Here is a 19,323-nt window from a genome sequence, read left to right on the forward strand (position 1 = left end):
CCTCGGTTTAATGTCTCATGTGAAGGACAGCATCTCCGACAGTGTAGCACTCCTTCAGCACTGCACTGGAGTGTCAGCCTAGATTTATGTGCTCAAGTCTCTGGAGTGGGACTTGAACCCACAACCTTCTGACTCAGAGGCGAGAGTGCTACCCACTGAGCCACAGGAGAAAGCCTTAACATCTGTCACCTATTTTGTGTGAGTTTTAAGAAAAAAAGACAAGTCCCTTTTCCAGGTAATTATTTATTGTACTGAATAGTAAATAAATAGACATTTTTTTAATAGTAACAACCTTATTGCAGATTCCTCCACTTTATTTTACATTGCAGCTGATAATCAATATGGCACTCACCAGAATATTGGAAAATATTCTTCTTGACAATGTAAATGACCAAGTAATGTCATTGGCTGAACACATATTTAACTATCGACTTGTGCTGATGCTGGTGAACTGCTACTGAGTGAAAGTCTCTGGGCATCTGAATCTTTGAATGTTTCACAACAGTTGATTAAAAACAAACTAAATTGGGACTTCCCTGCTGGTTTCGTTGGCAAATGTTCCAAGTGAGTCAGTTGTGAGGGCTGGAACTCGCAGACAGGTCCACGTCTTGTACCACACTCGATGCTGCTCCCAGCGCGGATACGACAACTGGCTCCCCTCTCTGTAGGCGGCAGAGGGAATATTTGCCAGATTCCTGCTCCTGGTCTGCAGTGAACTCCACACACAACAACACAATGCGGGTGGTCTGTGTGGTTCTCTGCAGAATAGTGGTTTGGCCACCTGACTGAGGAACCAGAGAACCATCCATGCCTCCGGACCTGCAACCCAGCACAAGGAATTGCCCGTCATAGTGGCTCGCAACTGCTCTTGACATTGGCCGGAAGAGCATAGTGTCCAGCCCACTCATTTAAGTGACCCCGTCTCCACGAGTGGGCCCCCAACAAATTTTGGGCCCACACTGTTTTAAAATATTATACACCTTACGGTTAAAAAAAGGAAATTACAACCTGGATTGGAATTTGATTTGGCTAATCTCAGAAAGGACCTGGCCTCTTGGCTCAATGTGCAGCTGTGGGTGAATACAGTCAGGTTTACTTTACTGGCCAGATAGTTTGATCCAACACCTTATCTGTTCAAATACTACACCGCGGGAAAAAACATGTTTCTTTTAAATAAAAAACTCAGAACACAAAACAGTAATCCTAAACTCCAATCGAAAACAGATCTGTAAAGTGGAATATCAACAATGTCCCACTCACATGAAAATATTTTTATCCTACATTAAAGTAGCTGTCCTGCTAACATATGGCCTAAACAGACGTACACATTTCAGTTTAAAACTATTTAATGGGCAAAAGGGTGAGCAGGTTGGCCTCTTGCACACCTGCACCGATCATCATCATCATAGGCAGTCCCCCGGAATCGAGGAAGACTTGCTTCCACTCTTAAAGTGAGTTCTTAGGTGACTGAACAGTCCAATAGGGAAATTACAGTCTCTGTCACAGGTGAGACAGACAGTCGTTGAGGGTAAGGGAGGGTGGGACTGGTTTTCCGCACGCTCTCTCCTCTGCCTGTGCTTGGTTTCTGCATGCTTACAGCGTTGAGACTCGAGGTGCTCAGTGCCCTCCCGGATGCTCTTCCTCCACTTTGGGCGGTCTTTGGCCAGGGACTAGCAGGAGCTGTGGAACTAGGGTGTCTGAGGCAAAAGCAAGCTGCAGATTCTCCTGCCCTCGGGCTGGAGGGGGTTGATCTGGGCTGAGCTCCGAGCTTTCTCATGACCACTGCGGCATAGTCGCAGCCCGCTGTGTGGGGAGCGGCAAGCAGCCTGTGCTTTTGGGCTTGTTCCAAGTATTTAAAAAAAAAACTAATACAATAATTAAAAGACCAATCGCAACCCTTGCAGTCGCTGCCCTCAGGATCTGCAGCTAACGTAATTCAAAACTGGAATGTCGGGTGGTGCTCTCTGAATGATCTCACACCGTTTTCCTGACTCGTGCAGCAACCGGCATGTCCGCACCTGTACCTCACAAGATTATGGAAGGGTTTGGTCGGTTAGATGCTGAGACGATGTTGTGGGGAAGACCAGAACTAGGAGCCATAAATATAAAATGGTCACCAATAAATTCAATCGGGAACACGGGAGAGAGTTCTTTACCCAATGAGAGGTGAGAATGTGGATCTCATTACCACAAGGAGTAGTTGCGGTGAATGGCAAAGATGCATTTAAGGGGAAGCTAGATAAACACTCGAGGGAGAAAGGAATAGAAGGCTATTGGCCTTTATTGCAAGAGGATTTGAGTACAGGAGCAAGGATGTCTTACTACAGTTATACAGGGCCTTGGTGAGACCGCACCTGGAGTATTGTGTGCAGTTTTGGTCTCTTTATCTAACAAAGTATGTACTTGCCATAGAGGGAGTGCACAAAGGTTCACCAGACTGATTCCTGGGATGGCAGGACTGTTGTATGAGGAGAGATTGGATCGACTAGGTCTGTATTCACTAGAGTTTAGAAGAATGAGAGGGGATCTCATTGAAACGTATAAAATTCTGACTGGGTTGGATAGACTGGATGCGGGGAGGATGTTTCCCCTGGCTGGGAAGTCTAGAGCAAGGGGTCACAGTCTCAGGATACGGGGTAGGAAATTTAGGACCGAGATGAGGAGAAATTTCTTCACTCAGAGGGTCGTGAACCTGTGGAATTATCTACCACAGAAGGCTGTGGAGGCCAAGTCACTGAATATATTTAAGAAGGAGATAGATAGATTTCTACATACAAAAAGCATCAAGGGGTATGGGGAGAAAGTGGGAATATGGTGTTGAGATGGAGGATCAGCCATGATCATATTGAATGGCGGTGCAGGCTCGAAGGGCCGAAGGGCCTACCACTGCTCCTATTTTCTATGTTTCTATGATATGCTGGTGGGGTTGGATGAAGAGGGGGGGCGGGAGGAGGCTTGTGTGGAGCATAAACACCGGCAGGTACAAGTTGGGCCGAATGTGCTGTAGATGGTGTAACTGTGCAATATCTATATTTGGGGGGGTGGGTGGGTGTTTAGTTGGTCACTGCTGCTACCCAAACCAAGATAGCAGGCCCAGCAATGGGACACGGGGCGTATGTAATTTTATTTTAACGCACTGTACGTTTACTTACAATTTGTATATTTGTGACCTTCTGTCAATAATACAATGTGGGCAGGACAGCTCACTTAAACACAGAAAATGTCACCGTATACAATTTTAATTACATGATGGTATACGATCAGGAATTTACACATTGGCAAAAGGGCAAAGTCCCGGTGTTCATGAGCACTAGGTAATTGTTTATGGGGAATGTTCGTCTGCAATGTTCATTTGCTCTCTACACATTCGAATGAAATAACCGTGACTTTACTGCATCAAGTCACACCGCGACTGCTGTTTTACGCACACGATTCAGAGTGAGCAATATAACTCACTCAATTAATCAAGCTGGTTTCGTTTGACTGTACTTCACGATAATGCTGGGATTCGAACACATTAAACAACTTCAATGATTTTTTGGAATTGCAGGACATCTAGCTGGTGTGTGTTGTTGGAACATATTTTAGATTCCTGCTATTGCTAATGAACTCAATGGGAAAGCCAATCACCTTGTGGGAGATCAGTAATGTTCATACTGAGCAGTGTTCCTGATAGACATGACTTGCTCCTTGCAACTCTAGTGCCATTTATCTAATCAGGAACAGTTGCTCAATGCTCATCATCATCGTTACAGATTCTAACTTGGCACAATCAGAAGAAATTCTTGCAACACCATTGTATTGCGTTAAAATATTCAAAAAATATTTGCTTTCCTCAAAATACGAACGAAATCCATACATCGTCGTCCAATCCAGAGATCGACACGCCAACAACAAAAATATAAGGCTGGTGATCAGGCCCTTGTTCTTTTATCAAATGGATTTGTGTTTGCTAATCAGGTAGTGCATCATCCATTGCCAGAAATGAAAATGGAATAATACTAGATTAATCGCCACGGCAACCGTCGTCAGATAAATGGCACAGACGGTACTTTCACGTGGCAGAAAACACTTGGCGAGGGTAAAGTCTGCTGCTGTTATACTGGCCTGGAGAAGAAAACAGGAGATCAATTCAAAGTTAGGAGTGTGAGCTCAGTGTGTTCAGCAAAATATGACAATAGAAAGACTTGCATTGAAATAGCGCCTTTCACCACTGTAATGTATGCATCTGTGAGGATGCTCACAGGTTTGTAGAGCTGCTGAAGCTGGCACGGCGCCTATCCTGGGCCGACGTCTGGCGCACGGCCAATACCACCGAGTCGCTAAAAACAGCACTGGGCCCTGACTCCGTTAGGTGTGTCAAGGATGCTCGAGCACGTGGGGCGATCCCGTCCGAACTGACCCTCGTCCTGACGGAATTCCTCATCGGCGCCAAGCCCCGAAACCTCCCTCGGGAGCCGGCGCCTCACAACGTGAGCCTCCTCGGGGAAATACCCTCCGTGCCTTTCAGTTCTGCGCGGAGGGGTTTCCTGTATGGGCTGCTCTTGCACACTCTCCACTTTGCCATCCTCATCTTGCCGTCCGGAGGAGGCAGCGGTCTGGAATGGAGTCCTCCCTCTATTTATTGCGGACTTGACCTGGAGGGTGGTGCACGGAGCAGTCCCGTGCAGTCGGTTCACGGGCTCCCAGGCCGCCTGTAATTTCTGAGGTCTGGAAGAGTCTCCGTATTCCACGTTTATGTTGAATGTGTGAGGTTGCAGCCCTTCTTTCAGTATGTGAAGGGGCTGCTCCTCAAATTCTGGTTGCACTTCAGTCCCACGCTCCTGATCTTTGGGTACCCTGTGCGGAGGGGAGCGGGCAGGTCGGTGGGCTTCCTCGTAGGGCTGCTTCTGGACACTGCCAAGGTGGCCATCAGCCGGTCCAGGCAGCGGCGGTCGAGGGGGTCGTTCAGCCCGACTGCCTGCCTCTCTTCCGCGGTTACATCCGAGCCAGGGTGTCCCTGGAGATGGAGCACGCGGTGTCCACCAGTACACTCGCGGCCTTCCGCGAGAGGTGGGCACTGGAGGGACTGGAGTGCATCATCACCCCCGGCAACCAACTTCTAATTTGATTAAAGGTTTTCGTTACAGTCTTAAATTGTTAATTTGTGGGTTCTAGTGGCCTTGTCAAAAGGGGGCATTTGATTTAAGTATCAAAATAGTTGTAGAGCTGTTGAGTGGGAGTGGCTTAGCCGGTCATGAGATAGAAACATAGACATAGAAACATAGAAAATAGGTGCAGGAGTAGGCCATTCAGCCCTTCGAGCCTGCACCGCCATTCAATGAGTTCATGGCTGAACATGCAACTTCACTACCCCATTCCTGCTTTCTCACCATACCCCTTGATTCCCCTAGTAGTAAGGACTTCATCTAACTCCTTTTTGAATATATTTAGTGAATTGGCCTCAACAACTTTCTGTGGTAGAGAATTCCACAGGTTCACCACTCTCTGGGTGAAGAAATTCCTCCTCATCTCGGTCCTAAATGGCTTACCCCTTCTCCTTGGACTGTGTCCCCTGGTTCTGGACTTCCCCAATATTGGGAACATTCTTCCTGCATCTAACCTGTCTAACCCCGTCAGAATTTTAAACGTTTCTATGAGGTCCCCTCTCATTCTTCTGAACTCCAGTGAATACAAGCCCAGTTGATCCAGTCTTTCTTGATAGGTCAGTCCCGCCATCCCGGGAATCAGTCTGGTGAACCTTCGCTGCACTCCCTCAATAGCAAGAATGTCCTTCCTCAGGTTAGGAGACCAAAACTGTACACAATACTCCAGGTGTGGCCTCACCAAGGCCCTGTACAACTGTAGCAACACCTCCCTGCCCCTGTACTCAAATCCCCTCGCTATGAAGGCCAACATGCCATTTGCTTTCTTAACCACCTGCTGTACCTGCATGCCAACCTTCAATGACTGATGTACCATGACACCCAGGTCTCTTTGCACCTCCCCTTTTCCTAATCTGTCACCATTCAGATAATAGTCTGTCTCTCTGTTTTTACCACCAAAGTGGATAACCTCACATTTATCCACATTATACTTCATCTGCCATGCATTTGCCCACTCACCTAACCTATCCAAGTCGCTCTGCAGCCTCATAGCATCCTCCTCGCAGCTCACACTGCCACCCAACTTAGTGTCATCCGCAAATTTGGAGATACTACATTTAATCTCCTCGTCTAAATCATTAATATACAGTGTAAACAGCTGGGGCCCCAGCACAGAACCTTGCGGTACCCCACTAGTCACTGCCTGCCATTCTGAAAAGTCCCCATTTACTCCTACTCTTTGCTTCCTGTCTGACAACCAGTTCTCAATCCATGTCAGCACACTACCCCCAATCCCATGTGCTTTAACTTTGCACATTAATCTCTTGTGTGGGACCTTGTCGAAAGCCTTCTGAAAGTCCAAATATACCACATCAACTGGTTCTCCCTTGTCCACTCTACTGGAAACATCCTCAAAAAATTCCAGAAGATTTGTCAAGCATGATTTCCCTTTCACAAATCCATGCTGACTTGGACCTATCATATTACCTCTTTCCAAATGCACTGCTATGACATCCTTAATAATTGATTCCATCATTTTACCCACTACCAATGTCAGGCTTCACAAGGCTCCATGAAACCCCAGCCCGTTGGGTTTGGGGAAGCCACGATGAGGCAGGTGGTTGTGAGCCTGGTGGATGAACTGGTAATTTGTAGTGTGATTGTTAAACCTTTTGCTAATAAACCAACTAGTTCTTAATAGCAATGTGTTGCTATGAATTCTTAAGCAAAGAACCCATGAAGCAAATACATTACAACAACCACCAGACGTCCCAAAGCGCTTTACAGCCAATGAAGTACTTTTTTGGAGTGTAGTCACTGTTGTAATGTAGGAAACGCGGCAGCTAATTTGCGCACAGCAAGCTCCCACAAACAGCAATGTGATAATGACCAGATAATCTGTTTTTTTTGCTATGTTGATTGAGGGATACATATTGGCCAGCACACCGGGGAGAACCCCCTCCCACACCCGCTCTTCTTCGAAATAGTGGCCATGGGATCTTTTACATTCACCCGAGAGAGCAGATGGGGCCTCGGTTTAACGCCTCATTGGAAAGACAGCACCTCCGATAGTGCAGCACTGCCCTAAAGTATCAGACTAAGGTCCTGAAGTTAAGAAAAACTAACTTTGACGGCATAAGGCGTGAATTGGCTAAAATAGACTGGCAAAGGATACTTAAAGGGTTGACGGTGGATAGGCAATGGCAAACATTTATAGATCACATGGATGAACTTCAACAAGTGTACATCCCTGTCTGGAGTAAAAACAAAACAGGGAAGGTGGCTCAACCATGGCTCACAAGGGAAATTAAGGATAGTGTTAGATCCAAGAAGAGGCATATAAATTGGCCAGAAAAAGCAGCAAACCTGAGGACTGGAAGAAATTTAGAATTCAGCAGAGGAGGACCTGGGGTTTAATTAGGAGGGGGGAAATAGAGTATGAGAGGAAGCTTGCCGGGAACATAAAAACTGACTGCAAAAGCTTCTATAGATATGTGAAGAGAAAAAGATTAGTGAAGACAAACGTAGGTCCCTTGTAGTCGGACTCAGGTGAAATTATAATGGGGAACAAAGAAATGGCAGACCAATTGAACAAATACTTTGGTTCTGTCTTCATGAAGGAAGACACAAATAACCTTCCAGAGGTACTAGGGGACCTAGGGTCTAGTGAGAAGGAGGAACTGAAGGATATCCTTATAAGGCGGGAAATTGTGTTGGGGAAATTGATGGGATTGAAGGCTGATAAAATCCCTGGGGCCTGATAGTCTGCATCACAGAGTACTTAAGGAAGTGGCCCTAGAAATAGTGGATGCATTGGTGATCATTTTCCAACAGTCTATCGACTCTGGAGCAGTTCCTATGGACTGGAGGGTAGCTAATGTAACACCATTTTTTTAAAAAGGAGGGAGAGAGAAAACAGGTAATTATAGACCGGTTAGCCTGACATCAGTAGTGGGGAAAATGTTGGAATCAATTATTAAAGATGAAATAGCAGCGCATTTGCAGAGCAGTGACAGGATCAGTCCAAGTCAGCATGGATTTATGAAAGGGAAATCATGCTTGGCAAATCTTCTGGAATTTTTTGAGAATGTAACTAGTAGAGTGGACAAGGGAGAACCAGTGGATGTGGTGTATTTGGACTTTCAAAAGACCTTTGACAAGGTCCCACATAAGAGATTGGTGTGCAAAATCAAAGCACATGGTATTGGGGGTAATGTATTGGCGTGGATAGAGAATTGGTTGGCAGACAGGAAGCAGAGAGTCGGGATAAATGGGTCCTTTTCGGAATGGGAGGCAGTGACTAATGGAGTGCCGCAGGGATCAGTGCTGGGACCCCAGCTATTTACAATATACATGAATGATTTAGACGAGGGGATTAAATGTAGTATCTCCGAGTTTCCAGATGACACTAAGCTAGGTGGCAGTGTGAGCTGCGAGGAGGATGCTGTGAGGCTGCAGAGCGACTTGGATAGGTTAGGTGAGTGGGCAAATGCATGGCAGATGAAGTATAATGTGGATAAATGTGAGGTTATCCACTTTGGTGGTAAAAACAGAGAGACAGACTATTATCTGAATGGTGACAGATTAGGAAAAGGGGAGGTGCAAAGAGACCTGGGTGTCATGGTACATCAGTCATTGAAGGTTGGCATGCAGGTGCAGCAGGCGGTTAAGAAAGCAAATGGCATGTTGGCCTTCATAGCAAGGGGATTTGAGTACAGGGGCAGGGAGGTGTTGCTACAGTTGTACAGGGCATTGGTGAGGCCACACCTGGAGTATTGTGTACAGTTTTGGTCTCCTAACCTGAGGAAGGACATTCTTGCTATTGAGGGAGTGCAGCGAAGGTTCACCAGACTGATTCCCGGGATGGCGGGACTGACCTATCAAGAAAGACTGGATCAACTGGGCTTGTATTCACTGGAGTTCAGAAGAATGAGAGGGGACCTCATAGAAACATTTAAAATTCTGACGGGGTTAGACAGGTTAGATGCAGGAAGAATGTTCCCAATGTTGGGGAAGTCCAGAACCAGAGGTCACAGTCTAAGGATAAGGGGTAAGCCATTTAGGACCGAGATGCGGAGGAACTTCTTCACCCAGAGAGTGGTGAACCTGTGGAATTCTCTACCACAGAAAGTTGTTGAGGCCAATTCACTAAATATATTCAAAAAGGAGTTAGATGAGGTCCTTACTACTAGGGGGATCAAGGGGTATGGCGAGAAAGCAGGAATGGGGTACTGAAGTTGAATGTTCAGCCATGAACTTATTGAATGGCGGTGCAGGCTAGAAGGGCCGAATGGCCTACTCCTGCACCTATTTTCTATGTTTCTATGTATGTTGGCCTTCATAGCTAGGGGATTTGAGTATAGGAGCAGGGAAGTCTTACTGCAGTTGTACAGGGCCTTGGTGAGGCCTCACCTGGAATATTGTGTTCAGTTTTGGTCTCCTAATCTGAGGAAGGACATTCTTGCTATAGAGGGAGTGCAGCGAAGGTTCACCAGACTGATTCCAGGGATGGCTGGACTGACATATGAGGAGAGACTGGATCAACTGGAGTTTAGAAGGATGAGAGGGGCTCTCATAGAAATGTATAAGATTCTGACGGGACGGGACAGGTTAGATGTGGGAAGAATGTACCCGATTTTGGGGAAGTCCAGAACCAGGGGACACAGTCATAGAATAAGGGGTAGGCCATTTAGGACTGAGATGAGGAGAAACTTCTTCAAGCAGAGAGTTGTTAACTTGTGGAATTCTCTGCCGCAGAGAGTTGTTGATGCCAGTTCATTGGATATTCTCAAGAGGGAGTTAGATATGGCCCTTACGGCTAAGGGGATCAAGGGGCATGGAGAGAAAGCAGGAAAGGGGTACTGAGGGAATGATCAGCCATGATCTTATTGAATGGTGGTGCAGGCTCGAAGCGCCGATATAGAAACATAGAAAATAGGTGCAGGAGTAGGCCATTCGGCCCTTCGAGCCTACACCACCATTCAATGAGTTCATGGCTGAACATGCAACTTCAGTACCCCATTCCTGCTTTCTCGCCATACCCCTTGATCCCCCTGGTAGTAAGGACTACATCTAACTCCTTTTTGAATATATTTAGTGAATTGGCCTCAACCACTTTCTGTGGTAGAGAATTCCACAGGTTCACCACTCTCTGGGTGAAGAAGTTTGTTCTCCTTCAAGTATTTATCCAATTCTCTTCTGAAGGCTAGTATTGAATCTGTATCCACAGAATTTGAGGAAGTTGGAGAATATGCAGACCTCTTGAGGCAGGTCCTCTGATTGGATCATAATTTAAAGATCTAAAGATTCGGCCAGAGTGATCTCCTGGACTAGTTTCAATCGCCTAGATGGGTCGGAGAGGAATTGGCCAGGGTTTTAAAATCTGGTTTTTGCCTCTCGCGAGAGATCACAAGGCTCCGGTTTAGATGGATGGGGTGTCGCCGTTGTGTGAGGCGGACTGGTTGGGCTGGGTGCTCTTTACCTTTCCGCCATTGTTCATCGGTTTATATGTAACCTTCAGGGCTGCTGACCGAGGGCCATGCGCCTCTTTGCCGTCCGGTACGTCACTGGTGTCTGCCCGGTGGGTAGGATTAAAATCAACCCATTGACATATACACGCGGCAGCAGCAATGCTCCAACACGGCATGGTGTTATCACAAGCGATGGCTTTTCATCTGACCAACAGAAAACCTTGCAGCAAAAAATGTATTTTCGGGCCAGAGGTTGGTGGTCTGTCCCATCTATAGAACTTAATTTTTTTTTAAACCAAGGCTGACCTGCCCTTCACATCAGGGAAAGCCAGCGGTCAAGAATACGGCTGCAATCTGGGAACTGGGCACTATGCAAACTTGCAGCTTTGCAGTAGTTCTTGTGTCGGTGTTACTGCTCCGAAGTTTCCCCTCAATTCCAATGGGAAGCTGTTCTCCGCGCCAAGGGCCAAAGCAAACAGAACCACTTCCATGTAGAAACCAGTTTTATGTGGTGTAAGTGGACAATTAATCTCAGCGTTCCACGCTTCCTCTTTGCTCAATGATGAACTTTTCAGGACTTTTCTAAACTTCGAAAGAAAGCAAGAACTTGTACTAACACAGCAAGTCCCACGACCCGGGGACGACCCAAAGTCACTTTACAGCCAATGAAGTACTTTGAGTGTAGTCACTGTTGTAATGTGGGAAATGCAGCAGCCAATTTGCGCACAGCAAGCTCCCACAAAGAGCAATGTGATAATGACCAGATAATCTGAGTGATTTTGTTTGAGGGATAAATATTGGCCCAGGGCACTGGGGATAACTCCCCTGCTCTTCTTCAACTACTGTCCTAGGATCTTTTACGTCCATCTGAGAGAGCAGACGGGGCCTCGGTTTAACAGCTCATGGGGGTCAAGTTTCGGGCCGCGCCTAGAACGGCGCAGCCCCGCGATCCACGCCTGATTTCCGCGCTCAAAACCGCGCCTAAAACTTAATTTGGTGTTCTCCCCGCTGCTGGAACATTCCAGGCTCTTGGCGCAGCGCAGCACAAGCTGGGGGGGGCGGGGCCAGGTCCCGGCGCTGAAAACAGTGCCGAGAGCTCTGCACATGTGCGCTAGAGTGTGAGTGCATGTGCAGTAGTTCCAGGCCACCGAGGCTGCGTGGCAGGGGCCCGACTCTAGCCCTGGCCAAATGGGCTCACTGGGGCGGCGAAGATCGGACTCAGGCCTCCCTCCCCTTCATCTTCAGCTCCCCCCCTCATTCAGGTCCGATGCCTGCCGCTCTCCCCCCCACCCCCCGTTCAGGTCCGCTCCGGCTCTCCCTTTCCACCACCCCTCCTCTCCTCCTCCTCCCCCCTCCTCTCCTCCTCCTCCCCCCTCCTCCTCTCTTCCTCCTCCCCTCCCCTCTCCCCTCCTCCTCCCTCCTCTCCTCTCCTCTCCTCTCCTCCCCCCTTCTCCTCCTCTCCTCCTCCTCCTCTCCCCTCCTCCTCCTCCTCCTCCTCTCCTCCCCCCACCCTCCTCTCCTCCCCCTCCCCTTCTCTCCTTTCCCTCCCCTTCTATCCTTTCCCTCCCCCCTCCTCTCCCCTCCCCCCTCCTCTCCTCCCCCTCCCCTTCTCTCCCTTCCCTCCCCCCTTCTCTCCCCTCCCCCCCACCCTCCTCTCCTCCCCCTCCCCTTCTCTTCCTTCCCTCCCCCCTCCTCCCTCCTCCCCCCCACCCTCCTCTCCTCTCCCTTCCCTCCCCCCTCCTCTCCTCCCTCCTCTCCCCCTCCCTCGCTGTCAGAAACACAGAGAGACACTGACCAAGAGAGAGAGAGACACTGACAGATGAAGAGAGACACTGACAGAGAGAGAGAGGGAGAGAGGGAGACAGGCACTGACAGAGACAGAGAGAGACACACTGGGAGGGGGGGGGGTGGGCTGTCCCAGCATGCTGTTGGAGGGCTCGCGGTGCTGCAGTCGGTGAGTAGAAACTTAATTTTTTATTGATTGATTTTTTAAAAAATTTATTAATTTTTTTTGATTGCTTTATTGTTTGATTTATTTATCATTATTGATGATGGCTCTTTATTTGTAAAAGTGATGTGTTTCATGTTTGTAAATCCACCCCCCCCCCCCATTCCCTACGCCTGATTTCTAAGTGTAGTCAAGGTTTTTCTGAGCGTACAAAAATCTACACTTACTCCAGTCTAAGTTAGTTTGGAGTAAGTTTTCGCTACCTAAACTTGCACTAGTAAGTGGCCGGACATGCCCCCTTTTGAAAAAAAAATCTGTTCTAAAATGGAACTATTCTAAATGACTAGAACTGGAGCCTCCTTCCGTGCTGTAAATTTCTGTGGTTCTATGATTCTAAGTGCTTGTCCCACCCAACTCCAAAAATATAGCCGTGCAACTGTGACAAGGGTGGGGGAGGGAAACCCTATAACTACCGAGAAGTACTTGCATTTATATAGGAATTTATCACTTCCCTAGGATATTCTGAAGCACATCACAACCAATTAATCCCTTTTGATGTGTAAATGTATTCATATCAAGGTTCCACAAACTGCAAAGGAGATGAATGACCAGTTTTTGGGGGTGTTGGGGAGTGGAACAGCAGGGAGGGGGGGGGGCGGAGTTTTGACCAGTACCATTGGAGAACTCTTCTTCAAATAGTGGCATGGCATCTTTTGTGTCCACTTCACCAGGTAGACAGAGTTTCAGCTTAACTTCCAATTCAGGAGGCTGAATGCAAGCACTCCCTCAGTGCTGTACTGAAAGTGTCAGCCTAGATTAAGTGCTCAAATCCCAGAGTGCAGCTTAAACCCACAACCCTCTGACTTAGAGAGGGTACTACCAGCTCCGCGAACCCCACACTTAAAACTCACACAAATTAACTCTGCTACAGTAATCGGTCTGCGAGTCTATCATTCCTGTTTAATCTATTACTGTAGGTTTGAGTGGGTGTGTAAAGCAAATTGCAGAGTATTAGATGAGGGGAAGATCATAATATACAGAAAAACTTGACTTTATATAGCACCTTTCATGACCTCAGGACGTTCCAAAGCTCTTTACAGCCAATGAAGTACTGTTGGAGTGTAGTCGCTGCTGTAATGTAGGAAACACGACGGTCAATTTGCGCACAGCAAGCTCCCACAAACAATGTGATAATGGACCAGATAATCTGCTTTTGTTCTGTCGATTGAGGGATAAATATTGGCCAGGAAACCAGAGTTCTCTCCCCTGCTCTTCTTTGAAATAGTTCCACAGGGTCTTTTACGTCCACCCGAGAGAGTCGACGGGGCCTCGGTTTAACATCTCATCCGAAAGACGGTACCTCCGACAGTGCAGCACTCCCGCAGCACTGCACTGGAGTGTCAGCCTAGAATTTTGTGCTCAATCCCTGGAGTGGGATTTGAACCCACAACCTTCTGACTCAGAGGTGCGAATGCTGAACGCTGAACTGCAGCTGGCAGCATTTCAGGGTCTCATTGGGGTGGAAAAAGTGGGGGGAAAATAAAACCTCAAATTTACCAATATTTAGAATTAAAAATATATTGAATGTGGTCGCACAGATGCAAGAATATATAACACTAGTTTATTGTAGGTTTTCACCAGAGCACTGAAATTAATATTAAAGACGAGGCAGAAAAAGTATTCCATTTCATAAAATCACAGTTACAGCATGGCAGGCAGCCCTTCGGCCCGTCTAGCCCATGCCAGCTCTCTGCAAGAGCACCTCAGCTAGTCCCACTCCCCCGGCCCTTTCCCCATAACCCTGCAAATTTGTTTCTTTCAGGTATTTATCCAACTCCCTTTAGAAAGCCACGATTGAATCTGCCTCCACCACCTTCTCAGGCAGTGCATTCCGGATCCTAACCACTCGCTGCGTAAAATTTTTTTTCTTATGTTGCCTTTGGTTCTTCTGCCAATCACCTTAAATCTGTGTTCTCTGGTTCTCAACCCTTCAGCCAATAGGAACGGTTTCTCTCTATCTACTCTGTCCAGACCCCTCATGATTTTGAACACCTCGATCAAATCTCCTCTCAATCTTCCCTGCTCTCAGGAGAACAACCCCAGCTTCTCCAGTCTGTCCAGGTAACTGAAGTCCCCCATCCCTGGAATCACTCTCGTAAATCTTTTCCGCACCATCTCCGAGGCCTTCACATCCTTCCTAAAGTGCGGTGCCCAGAATTGGACACAACACTCCAGTTGAGGTCGAATCAGTGTTTTATACTGGTTCATCATAATTTCCAGGCTTTTGTACTCTATAACTATATTCATGAAGCCCAGGATCCCGTGTGGCTTTTTTAACCGCTTTCTCAACCTGCCCTGCCACCCTCAACAATTTGTGCACATATACCCCCGGGTCTCTCTGTTCATGCATCCCCTTTAGAATTGTACCTTTTAGTAGAAAGAATGAGGAGAGGAAATATAAACTAAAGTGTATCACTTCACACTTTTCTGCATTAAATTTCATCTGCAAAGTGCCCGCCCATTCCACCAGCACCCCCCTGTCTATGTCCTTGTGAAGTCTATCGCTGTCCTCCTCATTGTTCCAAGTTTTGTGTCATCTGCAAATTTTGAAATTGTGCCCTGTACACCCATGTCCAAGTCATTAATGTATATCAAGAAAAGCAGTGGTCCTTGTACCAACCCCTGGGGAACACCACTGTATACCCTCCTCCAGTCTGAATAACAACCGTTCACCATTGCTCTCTGTTTCCTGTCACTTAGCCAATTTCTTATCCCTTTTATCCCATGGGCTTTAACTTTTCTGGCAAGCCTATTATGTAGTGCTTTGTCGAACATCTTTTGGAAATCCACGTCAACCGCATTGCCATCTCTGTTACCACATCAAAAGCTCGATCAAGTTGGTTAAACACGATTTGCCTTTAACAAATCCGTGCTGGCTTTCCTTAATTAATCCACGCTTGTCCAAGTAACTGTTGATTTTGTTTCTGATTATTGTTGCTAAAAGCTTCCCCACGACCGATGTTAAACCGACATCGGTATAGTTGCTGGGTTTATCTTTACACCCTTTTTTGAACACGGGTATAACATTTGCAATTCTCCAGTTCTCTGACACCACCCCCGTTTCTAAGGAGGATTGGAAGATTATGGCCAGTAGCTCCGCGATTTCTTCCTTCACTTCCCTCAGCATCCTGGGATGCATCCCATCCGGTGCTGGTGACTTATCTAAGTACAGGCAGTCTTTCCAGTACCTCGTCTTTATCAATTCTTATCCCATCCAGTATCTCCTCTACCCCCTCCTTCACTATGTCTATGGCAGCATCCTCTTCCTTGGTGAAGACAGATGCAAAATACTCATTTAGTACCTCAGCCATGCCCTCTGCCTCCATGAGTAGGTCTCCATTTGGTCCCTAATCGGCCCCACCCCTCCTCTTACTACCCATTTACTATTTATATGCCTAAAGACGACGTTTGTATTCCCTTTTATGTTAGCTGCCATTGTATTCTCATACCCTCTCTTTGCCCCCCTTATTTACTTTTTCACTTCTCTGAACTTTCTATATTTAGCCTGAATCTCAGATGTATTCTCGACCTGAAATCTGTCATACATTTTCTGCTTCATCTTGCTATCTATTTCTTTCGTCATCCAGGGTGCTCTGATTAGTTTCACTTTATCGCAGTTTTTCATTCGATCACACTGTAAAATGTCAATAATTTAAGCTGCTCAATAATCTGCAAACAGCTATGTGTATTATTGCCAAAACATTTGTATGGGAGGGGAATGTTCCCGTCGTGTTCAGCACAGATACTGTCCTTGGTCTCCTGCACAGTTTTAATGAAGCTCGAGGAACAGCATCTCATCTTTCGGGAATGGTAGCATAGTGGTTATGTTACTGGACTATTAATACAGAATGCCTTGAGAGACGTGAGTTCAAATTCCACCACGGCAGCTGGGTAAATTCAGTTAATTAAATAAATCTGGGAAAAAAATGCTAGTGTCAGTAATGGTGACCATGAAAATATCAGATTGTCATAAAAACCCAACTGGTTCACTAATGTCCTTCTCGCGAAGGAAATCTGCCGTCCTTACCCGGTCTGGCCTACATGTGACCCCAGACCCACAGCAACATGGTTGACTCTTAAATGCTGTTGCAAGCCACTAAGTTGCATAAGACGGCTCACCACCACTTTCTCGAGGGCAATTGGGGACGGGCAATAAATGCTAGCCTTGCCAGCGATGCCCACATACCATAAACAAATATTTTTTAAAAGCCTACCGGCTTCAACAAGATCAACAACTTTCGATTATAATCACCATGTTGTTGGACAGCCAGTGCGGAGAATGGTTCTGTTGTAACCACTTACACCTCCGATAGACTCAGCTTTTTGTTGCTTTACTTGTCTCATTTCCACCCCATTTTACCTCGCAGCATCATCCCTTTTGTCATTTAGGGGGCAAAATTGCCCTTTTTTTTTTAATAGCCACATTCGCGCCTCTTGGGGGGTACTAATGGGGCGAAATGAGGTTATCACCCGGGGGAAGGGGTCGATAGCTCCTCGGTGAAAGTTACCCCGGAGGTTTGGGGGGGTGCAATGTGCCGTTGGCGCCTCGCCCCGCGATTTGCGCCCCAGGCTGGCATACGCACCGCTATCGCTCCCCGCCCTGCGGGGGAAATTGCCCCGTGGGCGACGAGGTTAGTGCCGGCCATGGTCACCGCCAGCTTTGCGGGTCGTGAAGCAGCCCTCCACGGACGCGGGGTGCCTCCGATCGCGCTCCGCCTTCGCTGAGGGGCGGAAGGGCCGAATTACGCGCCAGTGGTGGAACTTCCGGGCCGGGCGATAAATGTCCAGGCCCTGAAAGGTTATCGCCTCCAAACGGTCCCCTTAGCCGCTCCTGCCTTCCACCCTATCACAGACCTTCCCCTATTGTACTCCCCTCTCCCCCCCCCCCCTTTCCCATCCCTTACACTTGCCTAAAAACCTGTTACGTCTCTAACTTTTTCCAGTTCTGATGAAAGCTCTCCCACCTGAAATGTTAACTCTGCTTTTCTCTCTCCCCACAGCTAAACAAAAAACAAATGGTGAAGTGCTCATCTTACCAGAAGGAAGCTGGGATTGTTCCGATTCCTCCAGTTGAAGGACGGGATACTGATCTCTGCCAGGTGGTTGCCATGTAGCACCGTGCAGGCGCTGTGGGTGTGGCCACTGAGGATTAGTCGAGGATGGAACCACCAGAGTAGCTGAAACAAACCGGGAGAGTTTAGCTACCACCAACATTAAAACAAAACCGGTTTGAACAGTACTGGGAACCAGTTTGCCCCGGATGCTTCATAGTCCTACTCCAGGGACTTCAGCACAAAAATCTAAGCTGACGCTCCAGAGCAGTACTGAGGGAATGCTCCACTGTCAGAGGTGCCCTCTTCTGGATGAGACGTTAAATCGAGACCCCATCTGCCCTCTTAGGTGGGTGTAAAAGATCCCGTGGCACTATTTCGAAGAAGAGCAGTGGAGTTATCCCTGATGTCCTGGCCAATATTTATCCCTCATCAACACATAAGAAATAGAGGAGTAGGCCATTTGGCCGCTCGAGCCTGCTCCACCATTTAATACGATCATGGCTGATCTGATCTTGGGCTCAGCTCCACTTCCCTTTTTCTTCTTATATTGGTCAGTAACTTTTAACATTGTTATTACCAGTTTAAGTGTATCTAAGGGTTAAGACATGGCAGGAGAGCTCGGTCGGGTGTTATGCTCCTCCTGTACCATGTGGGAACTCAGGGACACTTCCGGTGTCCCTGACGACTACGTGTGCGGGAAGTGTGTCCACCTCCGGCTCCTGACGGTCCGCGTTACGGAATTGGAGCTGAGGGTGGATTTACTCTGGAGCATCCACGATGCTGAGAATGACGTGAGTAGCACGTGTAGTGAGTTGGTCTTACCGCAGGGAAAGGGTCCACAGCCAGATAGGGAATGGAAGACCAGCAGGAAGAGCAGTGCAAGGAAGGTAGTGCAGGGGTCCCCTGTGGTCATCCCCCTGCAAAACAGATACACTGCTTTGAGTGCTGTTGAGGGGGATGACTCATCAGGGGAGGGCAGCAGCAGCCAAGTTCATGGCACCATGGCTGGCTCTGCTGCACAGGAGGGCAAGAAAAAGAGTGGGAGAGCGATAGTGATAGGGGATTCAATTGTGAGGGGAATAGATAGGCGTTTCTGCGGCCGCAACCGAGACTCCAGGATGGTATGTTGCCTCCCTGGTGCAAGGGTCAAGGATGTCTCGGAGCGGGTGCAGGACATTCTGAAATGGGAGGGAGAACAGCCAGTTGTCGTGGTGCACATTGGTACCAATGACATAGGTAAAAAAAGGGATGAGGTCCTACGAAACGAATTTAAGGAGCTAGGAGCTAAATTAAAAAGTAGGACCTCAAAAGTAGTAATCTCGGGATTGCTACCAGTGCCACGTGATAGTCAGAGTAGGAATCGCAGGATAGCGCAGATGAATACATGGCTTGAGCAGTGGTGCAGCAGGGAGGGATTCAAATTCCTGGGGCATTGGGACCGGTTCTGGGGGAGGTGGGACCAGTACAAACCGGACGGTCTGCACCTGGGCAGGACCGGAACCAATGTCCTAGGGGGAGTGTTTGCTAGTGCTGTTGGGGAGGATTTAAACTAATATGGCAGGGGGATGGGAACCAATGCAGGGAGACAGAGGGAAACAAAAAGGAGACAAAAGCAAAAGACAGAAAGGAGATGAGGAAAAGTGGAGGGCAGAGAAACCCAAGGCAAAGAACAAAAAGGGCCACTGTACAGCAAAATTCTAAAAGGA

General features: G+C 47.6%; 1 protein-coding gene across 4 annotated transcripts in view; it reads right to left on the reverse strand.

The window, feature by feature from the left end:
- Nucleotides 1–294: 294 nt before the first annotated feature.
- The window catches only part of mppe1 (metallophosphoesterase 1), a 92,996-nt gene continuing 73,967 nt past the window's right edge, over nt 295–19,323 (reverse strand). For 3 of the 4 annotated variants that reach the window (XM_070896242.1, XM_070896260.1, XM_070896231.1), the window contains 2 exons: nt 17,600–17,740; nt 295–4,107 (listed from right to left, as the gene is read on the reverse strand). In XM_070896242.1, the coding sequence (XP_070752343.1) occupies nt 3,934–4,107; nt 17,600–17,740 (315 nt within the window). In that variant the 3' untranslated portion in view covers nt 295–3,933. Of the gene's footprint in view, nt 4,108–14,039; nt 16,479–17,599; nt 17,741–19,323 lie in introns of those variants that run through there. The other variant, XM_070896252.1, reaches the window with a different exon arrangement.

The sequence above is a fragment of the Pristiophorus japonicus genome, chromosome 1, assembly GCF_044704955.1.
Source record: "Pristiophorus japonicus isolate sPriJap1 chromosome 1, sPriJap1.hap1, whole genome shotgun sequence".
NCBI lineage: Eukaryota > Metazoa > Chordata > Chondrichthyes > Pristiophoridae > Pristiophorus > Pristiophorus japonicus.